Raw genomic sequence first — 12,254 nt, forward strand, 5'->3', positions numbered from 1 at the left:
GGTGGGTTGTTGTAAGCAAAGACCACCAGCATTGAAGCGATGGTCCTCCGCCATCAACTCCACTGGGCCGGCCACGTTGAGACGCAAGGAGAGGTGGGTTGTTGTAAGCAAAGACCACCAGCATTGAAGCGATGGTCCTCTGCCATCAACTCCACTGGACCGGCTACGCTGAGCCACAAGGAGAGGTGGGTTGTTGTAAGCAAAGACCACCAGCATTGAAGCGATGGTCCTCCGCCATCAACTCCCCTGGACTGGCCACGTTGAGCCGCAAGGAGAGGTGGGTTGTTGTAAGCAAAGACCACCAGCATTGAAGCGATGGTCCTCCGCCATCAACTCCACTGGGCCGGCCACGTTGAGACGCAAGGAGAGGTGGGTTGTTGTAAGCAAAGACCACCAGCATTGAAGCGATGGTCCTCCGCCATCAACTCCCCTGGACTGGCCACGTTGAGCCGCAAGGAGAGGTGGGTTGTTGTAAGCAAAGACCACCAGCATTGAAGCGATGGTCCTCCGCCATCAACTCCACTGGGCCGGCCACGTTGAGACGCAAGGAGAGGTGGGTTGTTGTAAGCAAAGACCACCAGCATTGAAGCGATGGTCCTCTGCCATCAACTCCACTGGACCGGCTACGCTGAGCCACAAGGAGAGGTGGGTTGTTGTAAGCAAAGACCACCAGCATTGAAGCGATGGTCCTCCGCCATCAACTCCCCTGGACTGGCCACGTTGAGCCGCAAGGAGAGGTGGGTTGTTGTAAGCAAAGACCACCAGCATTGAAGCGATGGTCCTCCGCCATCAACTCCACTGGGCCGGCCACGTTGAGACGCAAGGAGAGGTGGGTTGTTGTAAGCAAAGACCACCAGCATTGAAGCGATGGTCCTCTGCCATCAACTCCACTGGACCGGCTACGCTGAGCCACAAGGAGAGGTGGGTTGTTGTAAGCAAAGACCACCAGCATTGAAGCGATGGTCCTCCGCCATCAACTCCACTGGACTGGCTACGTTGAACCGCAAGGAGAGGTGGGTTGTTGTAAGCAAAGACCACCAGCATTGAAGCGATGGTCCTCCGCCATCAACTCCACTGGGCTGGCCACGTTGAACCGCAAGGAGAGGTGGGTTGTTGTAAGCAAAGACCACCAGCATTGAAGCGATGGTCCTCCGCCATCAACTCCACTGGGCTGGCCACGTTGAGCCGCAAGGAGAGGTGGGTTGTTGTAAGCAAAGACCACCAGCATTGAAGCGATGGTCCTCCGCCATCAACTCCACTGGACCGGCCACGTTGAGCCGCAAGGAGAGGTGGGTTGTTGTAAGCAAAGACCACCAGCATTGAAGCGATGGTCCTCCGCCATCAACTCCACTGGGCTGGCCACGTTGAACCGCAAGGAGAGGTGGGTTGTTGTAAGCAAAGACCACCAGCATTGAAGCGATGGTCCTCCGCCATCAACTCCACTGGGCTGGCCACGTTGAGCCGCAAGGAGAGGTGGGTTGTTGTAAGCAAAGACCACCAGCATTGAAGCGATGGTCCTCCGCCATCAACTCCACTGGGCTGGCCACGTTGAGCCGCAAGGAGAGGTGGGTTGTTGTAAGCAAAGACCACCAGCATTGAAGCGATGGTCCTCCGCCATCAACTCCACTGGGCTGGCCACGTTGAGCCGCAAGGAGAGGTGGGTTGTTGTAAGCAAAGACCACCAGCATTGAAGCCATGGACCTCTGCCATCAACTCCACTGGACCGGACACATTGAGCCGCAAGGAGAGGTGGGTTTTTGTTGTTATTATGTCTTGAAAGGACCCCAACACTCACTTGAGGGACCCTTTGACCCGCGTCTGGTCCTCGTCCTGGAACTTGTGCTGGTAACTGACCATCATAAAGGAGTGGGGGATGCCCAGCTGTCAAAAAAAAAGACATAAAAAACACAAGGATGCTTTCTTTGCTACGAGACCAACCCCGAAAAGGACACAATTGGGGGGGGGGTGGAGGCCCCACCTGGAAGGCGAGGGTGAAGTGACTGGTTTTGGTATCCCGGACGAGGCTGGTGTTCATGGCGGACTGGAGGCCCCAGCGCCACTGCAGGTAGCCCATGGTGTTCTTGTCCAGGTTCCTCGCCAGGACGGTGGTCAGGCCGGGGCGGACCCCTCGGGAGGAGAACTGCAGAGCCCCGTGCGTCGTCACAAAGCTGCAAAGGAAGGAAGGCAGGGGTCAGGATTCTTACCTCGTAGGCCGAAAGAGAAGCCTGGGATGGCAGTAGGGCGGACTCCATTTTGGGAGTGGTAGCAAAGGAGGCAGACATCTTGGGAGTGTAAAAGGAGAAGAGGGGAGGAGCTGAAGCTCTCTTTTGATTGGTTAGGACAGATGGGAGGGGAAAGTGTCAGCTTGAGAGGTTACAGCCTGTGTTAGACAGGGTGACCGGGAGAGCTTTTGCGCCACTAAAACTTGTGCACCAGTTGCGCCCGTACCTCGGGAAGTCTGATCTGGCCACGCTCTTGTTACATCCCGTACAGACTACTGCAACGCATTCTAAGTGGGATTGCCCTTGAAGACTGTTTGGAAACTTCAACTGGTCCAACGAGCGGCAGCCAGACTACTCACCAGAGCGACATACAGGGATCACACCACCCCCCTGTTGTGTCAGCTCCACTGGCTGCCGGTTCAGTTCCGAGCACAATTCAAGGTGCTGGTTTTGACCTACAAAACCCAATACGGTTCCAGTCCAGCGTATCCGTCCGAACACATCTCCCTCTACGTCCCACCCCGGAATCTGAGATCATCTGGGGAGGACCTGCTCTCGACCCCACCGCTATCACAAGTGAGGCTGGTGGGGACGAGGAGCAGGGCCTTCTCAGTGGTGGCCCCCCACCTGTGGAACTCACTCCCGGGGGAAATCAGGGCATCAACATCCCTCCTTGCCTTTAGGAGAAAGGTAAAGACGTGGTTGTGGGACCAGGCCTTTGGGCATCCTCACAACTAGATATAGAAACCAGATGGGTAGGACCGACAATTTGTGGAAATTGGAACTTAAACTATGAGACTGTGAAACGCTGACCACCAATGAGGTTTGTATTGATTTTATTGCTTTTAGAGTGTAGCTAATTGCTCTAGGGACAACCTGGTTAGGCTAGGCTGGGGAACTCTCTGCTACTGTATTCTTGTAGAGTGAGGGGTTTTACCCATATCTAAGTCAAGAAACTGTTGATAGTAACCATCAAGATTATTGTACGTCAGAAACCATTCAAGCTTGTTGGGATAGATTAGAAAATATAATCCCCAAGATCCTGATTGTGTTATACCAGGTGTAAGGAGGACTCCTTTCTCTCTTCTCTCTCATACTCTCTCTCTATTCCTTCTAATGAGCGAAATAGAGACATAGAGAGAGAGAAACAGATAAAGAGAGAGTTCACAGAAGCACACGCCTTGCCAGCAAGCGTGAAACCAAAGGTCAACGCAATGCTTTCATGTTAGGGAAACTTATTTAATGATGTAGCCGACAGGCATTTCCGGTCAGTCCAATGTTGCTCTTTCCCTGTTAACTTCTGTGGAATTACCTTGGCTTTTGCGGAACGCTTCTGGCTTCTTGGAGACTTGGATTTTGATCCTGATTTCATCTGTCTACCATGGACTCTTGTTTGACCATTGCTAAGGGATTATGCCTGAGTCTAAACTGTTTGGGCCTTATGCTGGGCCTTCTGAGCCTGACTTTCTGCAGGATGACGAGGAGGCTGATGGGTTACAGATTTCTGAGCAAATTTCAGTTAGTGAGACAGACAGGGAAGAAGAAACAGCAAGTCTGTTCCCCGGAGAAAGGAATGTGCCTTTAGATAAAGATAGTGAAACTCCACAACTGCAGGTGGAAATTCCTTTTGCTTCCCAGGGTGATCAGGCCCAGCTGGGCCAAGATAATGAGTTGTCCAGCCTTGAAGATAATAGTGAATTAATGAGTGGACAGGATCGTTTACAATTAACGAGTTCGCAGAAGCACAGGCCTTGCCAGCAAGCGTGAAACTAAAGGTCAACGCAATGCTTTCATGTCAGGGAAACTTATTTAATGATGTAGCCGACAGGCCAAATCAAATCAAATCATTTATTTCAGTCATTGACCAGCACATTAGTCGACAGGCATTTCCTGTCAGTCCAATGTTGCTCCTTCCCTGTTAACTTCTGTGGAATTACCTTGGCTCTTGCGGAACGCTTCTGGCTTCTTTGAGACTTGGATTTTGATCCTGATTTCATCTGTCTACCATGGACTCTTGTTTGACCATTGCTAAGGGATTATGCTTCATGTGATTTGCCTTTGGATCTTGGGAACTTTGCCTTTGCTTTTAAGACTCTGTTTTGCCTATTGAACTTTTGCATCTTTATTTCTCTGTTTTGATTTTGCTTTTTCTCAATAAACTACAAAACCTACAGCTTTGGTGTGTGGTGGTGTCTTGAGCAAGGTGGAAACTACCCAGAGTTGCGACAAGATCTATCTATCTCGATTTATCTAATATTCTTTATTTTGGTCAACCACAAGCAATAAAACTAACCATGCAGGGAATATAAAACATCAGGGGTCCCTGTTTTAGAAGTATTACTGTTTGAAGTCAGTTTTTATCACTGTAAAATACATATTGAATACTGATTTTAACTTCCATGTTCATCAAAACTCTGTATTTTAATGACGAATCGTCTGTTTTGTTGATTCTGTGCAGATACTAAAAGACAAGGGAGTGATGGATGGATGGGAATTTCTCAAGAGTGAAATACTCAAGGCGCAATTGCAAACCGTGCCAACAAAGAGAAAAAATAGGACAAGTGCAAAGAAGCCAGAATGGATGTCTAAAGAACTTCTAACTCTGCTAAAACACAAAAGAGACATGCACAAGAAGTGGAAAAAGGGAGAAATCACCAAAGAAAAATTCAAACAAATAGCCAACATCTGTAGGGAAAGGTCCGCAACGCTAAAGCACAAAACGAGCTCAGGCTTGCCAGGGACATTAAAAACAATAAAAAGGGCTTCTTTTCTTATGTCAGTAGAAAAAGGAAGAACAAGGAGGCGATAGGGCCTCTTCAAGGAGAAGATGGGGCAATGCTGACAGGGGGTAGGGAAAAGGCAGTGTGGTGGAGGATCCTTCTTTGGAAGCTTTTAAACAGAGGGTGGATGGCCATCTGTCAGGGGTGATCTGAATGCAATATTCCTGCTTCTTGGAGGAATGGGGTTGGACTGGATGGCCCATGAGGTCTCTTCCAACTCTTTGATTCTAGGATTCTATGATTCCATGTTTGCATTATTGCTGGTCGTTAACCAAAATAAATGTATATGCATGCTGTGGCCACTCCACCCCTAAACCCACTAAAAGTAGGACCCACTTTGCGTACGACAAAGGTTGCCTCAATGGCATCTTCCCCTGGAAAACAGGCCTCACCATCTTTGCGTGAGATTCCGGAACACCTTCATGCCGAGCAAAGGCCCCTGGAGGTCTCCAGCCCCCAACTCTAGCTGTGCAAGGAGAAGAGGGGGAAATCGTCATCACCATCATCATCATCATCACATGAGGCAGACACAATAAAAACATTTTCAGTCGCAGAAGCAAAAACTTCTCGTGGAGTCCCAATAAATGTTTATATAGCCACCCATCCATCCACTGATATCTATATATATAAAAACGTAATGGTCGTTTGTGGGATTCACAGAACTCAGAAACCACTGGGGGAATTGACACCAAATTTGGACACAAGACACCTAACAGCCCAATGTATGTCCTTCACGCAAAAAACAAACAAGGAAAACAAAAAGCAGAAAGGACTTCTAAACTGCATGTCTACAAAGGGACCCATGGCCACGCCCCCTCCTCCTCCTCGCGGAGAAACAGTCGGCCGTTAAAGCCAGGCGCATGTGCACAGCCACACCCACACACACACACAGAAGCGGGAGTGGAGTGGAGGCGGAGGCTTGCCACATGGAGCCCCTTCTCTTTCGAACAGGGTATAGGGTTACAGCCTGTGCTGGACGGGGTTACACTCCCCCTGAAGACACAAGTTCGCAGCTTGAGAGTGATCCTGGACTCATCGCTGAGCCTGGAACCTCAGGTCTCGGCGGTGGCCGGGAGAGCTTTTGCACAATTAAAACTTGTGCACCAGTTGAGCCCGTACCTTGGGAAGTCTGATCTGGCCACAGTGGTCCACGCTCTCGTTACATCCCGTATAGACTACTGCAACGCGCTCTACGTGGGGTTGCCCTTGAAGACTGTTCGGAAACTTCAACTGGTCCAGTGAGCAGCAGCCAGACTACTCACCGGAGCGTCATACAGGGAGCACACCACCCCCCTGTTGTGTCAGCTCCACTGGCTGCCGGTTCAGTTTCGAGCACAATTCAAGGTGCTGGTTTTGACCTACAAAACCCTGTACGGTTCTGTTCCAGTGTATCTGTCCAAACGTATCTCCCTCTACGTCCCACCCCGGAGTTTGAGATCATCTGGGGAGGCCCTGCTCTCGACCCCACCACTGTCACAAGCGAGGCGGGTGGGGACGAGGAGCAGGGCTTTCTCGGTGGTGGCCCCTCACCTGTGGAACTCACTCCCGGGGGAAATTAGGGCATCATCATCCCTCCTCTCCTTCAGGAGGAAAGTAAAGACGTGGTTGTGGAACCAGGCCTTTGGGCAATCTGACAACTAGATATGATAATCAGGCGAGTATGACCAGAACTGACAATGTGGAATTGAAAGTGGAACTATGAGATAGTGAACGCTGACCGTTTATGAGGAGGAATTGGGTTTGTATTGGTTTTATTGATTTTATTGGTTTTATGGTTGTAATGTAGGAATTGTTGTCTAACTGTGAATTGATGCTATTTCTGTTTTTGACTGTTATGTGATGCGGGCATCGAATTGTGCCTTTGCTTTTGTAAGCCACCCTGAGTACCCTTCGGGGTGAGAAGGGCGGGGTAGAAGAAACCAAAATAAATAATAATAAATTTCCCTGCTATGTCAGTAGGGCGGTCTCCTCCTCCTCCTTTCCCCGTTGGAAGAGGAAGGGGCGGATGAGTGGCAGCAGCGGAGCCCCCAGGCAAGGAGGAAGGGGAGGAGGAGGAGAAGGCGAGGAAGGTCGACAATTTTTTGAGTGAAGAACATACGTTGGGTTGTTAGGTGTCTTGTGTCCAAATTTGGTGTCAATTCCCCCAGTGGTTCTTGAGTTCTGTTCATCCGACAAATGAACATTACATTTTTATTTATATACAAGTTTACTGAAGTATAGAAGAACCTTGACGGTTTCAATGTTTCTTAACTCTTAGAGGCACATTTGTGTCCAAATTGGGTGTCAATTTGTTCAAAGGTTTTTGAGTTCTGTTAATCCCACAAACGGACATAACATTTTTATTTATATAGATAGCAGTAATAATAGCAGAAGGGGGTTGGTCTAGATAGCCCTTGGGGCCTCTTCCAATTCTTTGATTCCAAGAGTCTCAGCATTAAAAGAAATTAGAAATTTAGTTAGAAATTTGTCAGTAGGGGTGCTGTTGCTCTGACCTTATAAATAAGCAGTCTAAGCAGGTGTTCAGAGAGACTTTCGGTTTTCCACTAGTTCCTGTTTGTAGCTCGCTGTGCTAAGACGTGTGTTTGATGTACTTAGTAAAACTTAAGTTTCTTTCGTAACTGAAAGTCTGCAGGGTCCTTATTTTTTTACATCAGTGTCTGTTGATCTAGCAATCCTTCTGCTGCGCACCCCCAAACTCTGACAGTATTGTGGGCTCGGCCTCATGTAAGCGACACCGAGTCCCTCGGGAGATGGTAGTGGGGTACAAATGAAGTCTTATTATTATTATTATTATTATTATGATCTCCCCCTCACCTCTCCCCAGCCTTTGGCGGAGGTCACCCTCCTGAGCGCCAGGTTGACGGATCCACCTCCGTTCCCGTTCTGCGTGGAGAGGTTCCCGGACAGGATGGCCGTGTCTGTGGCCGTCAGTGGGGCCTGAAACACAGACAGACAGAGGATGATCAGGGAAAACAAGGCCGTTCGAAGGCGCATGGAACTGTCAGTCTATGTTGAAGTATGTAATGTGTTTTAAATGTAATTTCATGCAGTAGACATATGGATGTCACAAGATTGTATTGCTTTGATGTCTGTTTATGTTAGAGGCTGTGAGAAAGTAGTCCTGAGATACTCTCTGTGCGGAGTTGTGAGAAAATTAGGGAGTATCTGGTATCTGCCAAGCAGCTGTAGAATTGTTTACGCTTCGACTTCCTTTTTCCTGCGTACTGTGTACTTCGTGTCTGGTCGCTTACTGTAATGGATGTGTTTTGAACTGCTCTAAGCAAATTGAACCTGCTTTGTAACCAGAAGTCTCCAGAGTCCATGATTTCTTCCAAACCTTGCAAAACTTCCGCTAACGCTAACAGGAACAAGTCAACAAGAGACAGCCAGGGAGTGAGAGTAGAAGGACTCCCTTCGGAGGAAGGTGAGCCAGGTGGCCGGACCTTCCAACTGGGCAGCCTTTCCCTTCTCACCTCAATGGACTGGGAGATGTGCATCTTGTTGATTTCAACGTGGGGGAAGCTGCTCCCGGGGACATCCTCGTACTCCTCGTCATAGCGGTCGAAGAGGTCGGTGGCATCGATCCCGACGCTGATCGTCCCCTGGAGAAACAGAGAAGGACAATCCCTTTGAACTGGCCCCCCAAAAATGTAAACTATACTGCGTCCGTACCTTGGGAAGTCTGACTTGGCCATGGTAGTCCACGCTCTGGTCACATCCTGTATAGACTACTGCAACGCTCTCTACGTGGGGTTGCCCTTGAAGACTGCTCGGAAGCTTCAAATGGTCCAACGCTCGACAGCCAGGATACTAACAGGAGTAGCACTCAGGGAGCATACAACTCCTCCGTTGCACCAGCTCCACTGGCTGCCAATTTGCTACCGGGCACAATCCAAAGTGCTGGCGTTAGCCTATAAAGCCCTAATGGTCCTGGCCCAACTTACCTGTCTGAACGCATCTCCTCCTATGAACCAGTTAGGACATTTAGTTCATCTTAAGTAAGTATTATTTTACTCTATTGTTGTTATTATTACATTTATTATGTAATAATAACAATATATTATTATTATAAATTATAATAATAATTTATTATTATTACTATTATTATTAAATTTCCATTATTTACTCTATTATTATTACTTTTATTCCATGCTATTACATTTATTATTTTATTCTATCATTATAGGCAATAGGTAAGCACATTAACATCGTAGTTTCCTGAATGGTCGCCTGTGAATTGACACATATGGCTCCCCGTTTGTGATTTCTTTGGAACCCCTTTTCATAGAACAACCCCCCCCCCCCCCCCAAAACATGCTGAAGCCGCGCAGCTGCACTCCCTTGTTGTCTGGAGAGGCATTTCCATAGAATGCCAAAAAGCAATGGCTATAAACACCCAGATGGCTGGCTTTTATCGCTGGATGCAGAGTCACAATGCCGCGCTTGCTTGCTCGCTCGCTCTCCTTCCCTCTCCCTCCTTTGTTTATCACTCCGTAGAAGACATTACAAAACTAATATAAGCCCAGCCTCCTTTGCTGCAAATGGCAAGTTCCTCCAGATCGGTGGTTCTCAACCTGGGGGTCGGGACCCTTTGGTGACCTGAGATGAGCCTTAAAGACCATCCTTGATGCCCCTGAAGACCTGAGATGACCCCTAAAAACCCTCCTTGATGCCCCTTTGATGACCTGAGATGACCCTTTAAGACCCTCTTTGATGCCCCCTTTGATGACCCAAGATGACCCCTAAAACCCTCCTTGATACCCCTTTGATAACCTGAGATGACCCCTAAAGATCCTCCTTGATGCCCCTTTGATGACCCCTAAAGACCCTCCTTGATGCCCCTTTGATAACCTGAGATGACCCCTAAAGACCCTCCTTGATGACCCCTTGGATGACTTGAGATGACCCCTAAAGACCCTCCTTGATGACCCCTTGGATGACTTGAGATGACCCCTAAAGACCCTCCTTGATGACCCCTTGGATGACTTGAGATGACCCCAAAAGACTCTCCTTGATGCCCCTTTGATGCCCCGAGATGACCCCAAAAGACCCTCCTTGATGCCTCTTTGATAACCTGAAATGACCCCTAAAGACCCTCCTTGATGACCCCTTGGATGACTTGAGATTACCCCTAAAGACCCTCCTTGATGACCCCTTGGATGACTTGAGATGACCCCAAAAGACTCTCCTTGATGCCCCTTTGATGCCCCGAGATGACCCCAAAAGACCCTCCTTGATGCCTCTTTGATAACCTGAAATGACCCCTAAAGACCCTCCTTGATGACCCCTTGGATGACTTGAGATGACCCCTAAAGACCCTCCTTGATGACCCCTTGGATGACTTGAGATGACCCCAAAAGACTCTCCTTGATGCCCCTTTGATGCCCCGAGATGACCCCAAAAGACCCTCCTTGATGCCCCTTTGATAACCTGAAATGACCCCTAAAGACCCTCCTTGATGACCCCTTGGATGACTTGAGATGACCCCTAAAGACCCTCCTTGATGACCCCTTGGATGACTTGAGATGACCCCAAAAGACTCTCCTTGATGCCCCTTTGATGCCCCGAGATGACCCCAAAAGACCCTCCTTGATGCCTCTTTGATAACCTGAAATGACCCCTAAAGACCCTCCTTGATGACCCCTTGGATGACTTGAGATGACCCCTAAAGACCCTCCTTGATGACCCCTTGGATGACTTGAGATGACCCCAAAAGACTCTCCTTGATGCCCCTTTGATGCCCCGAGATGACCCCAAAAGACCCTCCTTGATGCCCCTTTGATAACCTGAGATGACCCCAAAAGACCCTCCTTGATGCCCCTTTGATGCCCCGAGATGACCCCAAAAGACCCTCCTTGATGCCCCTTTGATAACCTGAGATGACCCCTAAAGACCCTCCTTGATGACCCCTTGGATGACTTGAGATGACCCCAAAAGACTCTCCTTGATGCCCCTTTGATGCCCCGAGATGACCCCAAAAGACCCTCCTTGATGCCCCTTTGATAACCTGAAATGACCCCTAAAGACCCTCCTTGATGACCCCTTGGATGACTTGAGATGACCCCAAAAGACCCTCCTTGATGCCCCTTTGATGACCTGAGATGACCCTTGGAGGGGTCGAGAGGAGGTGTCAGAGGGGTCGCCAAAGACCATCACAGACAGTATATTCTGTTGGTCTGTGTGGGAAGTTTGGCTTAATTCTATCACTGGTGGGCTTCTGAATGCTCTTTGGTTGTAGGTGAACTATAAATCCCAGCAACTACAACTCCCAAATGTCAAGGTCTATTTTCCCCAAACCCCACTAGTGTTTACATTTGGGCATATTGAGAGTTCGTGCCAAGTTTGGTCCAGATCCATCATTGTTTGAGTCCACAGTGCTCTCTGGATGTAGGTGAACTACAACTCCCACAACTCAAGGTCAATGCCCACCAAACCCTTCCAGTATTTTCTCTTGGTCATGGGAGTTCTGTGTGCCAGGTTTGATTCAATTCCATCATTGGTGGAGGTCAAAATGCTCTTTGATTGTAGGTGAACTATACATCCCAGCAACTACAACTCCCACAGGACAAAATCAATACCCCTCCCGCAATCCCACCAGTATTCAAATTTGGGTGTATTGGGTCTTTGTGCCAAATTTGGTCCAGCGAACCTGCAGGTCAGATATTTACATTACGATTCGTAACAGCAGCAAAATGACAGTTACGAAGTAGCCATGGAGCGTTGGACGAGTTGTAATTTCCGGGCCGTCTTCAAGGGTAGCCCCACGTAGAGAGGATTACAGTAGTCCAGTCTAGAGGTAACTAGATTTGATTGGGCTCCCTCCGCTTACCTTGGGGTTGGTCCGCTGCTGCAGCCGCCTCTCCTCCCGCTCTCTCTGCAGGCGCTCAAACTCCTCCCGGATCTCGGCCGGCGTCCTCCGCCTCTCCACCACCTGCGGCAAGACGAACCCAGAAGGAAGGCCCGCCTCACCACGTCAACATGCCAAGGCGCTGGCAACGGTGGCCAAGCTCTCTTGGTGGCCCCTTCTTTCCTTCCTCGGGTTCCTTCGTACACCTTCTCCCTCTCCTTTTCTTTTCTTCATACTTTCCTTCTTCCTTTTTTCTTTTCTCTTCCCTTCCTTCACACCCATATCTTTCTTCCCTTCTTTCCTTCCTATCTTCCTTCCCTTCATCTTCCCTTCCTTCCTTCCTTCCTTCCTTCCTTCCTTCCTTCCTTCCTTCCTTCTTTCCCCCCTTTCTTTCCCTTCCTACCT

The 12,254-nt window shown here is 49.0% G+C and overlaps 1 protein-coding gene across 1 annotated transcript in view; it reads right to left on the reverse strand.

The window, feature by feature from the left end:
* Positions 1-12,254, reverse strand: part of DNAJC11 (DnaJ heat shock protein family (Hsp40) member C11) — a 64,861-nt gene that overhangs the window by 14,966 nt on the left and 37,641 nt on the right. Inside the window, exons 4-9 of the mRNA XM_060758715.2 lie at positions 11,832-11,933; positions 8,476-8,604; positions 7,817-7,939; positions 5,395-5,468; positions 1,979-2,168; positions 1,796-1,881 (exon numbers count right to left, since the gene is read on the reverse strand). Of these exons, the coding sequence (XP_060614698.2) occupies positions 1,796-1,881; positions 1,979-2,168; positions 5,395-5,468; positions 7,817-7,939; positions 8,476-8,604; positions 11,832-11,933 (704 nt within the window). The remainder of the gene's footprint in view (positions 1-1,795; positions 1,882-1,978; positions 2,169-5,394; positions 5,469-7,816; positions 7,940-8,475; positions 8,605-11,831; positions 11,934-12,254) is intronic.

Source organism: Anolis sagrei, chromosome 13 (genome assembly GCF_037176765.1).
Source record: "Anolis sagrei isolate rAnoSag1 chromosome 13, rAnoSag1.mat, whole genome shotgun sequence".
NCBI classification, from domain to species: domain Eukaryota; kingdom Metazoa; phylum Chordata; class Lepidosauria; order Squamata; family Dactyloidae; genus Anolis; species Anolis sagrei.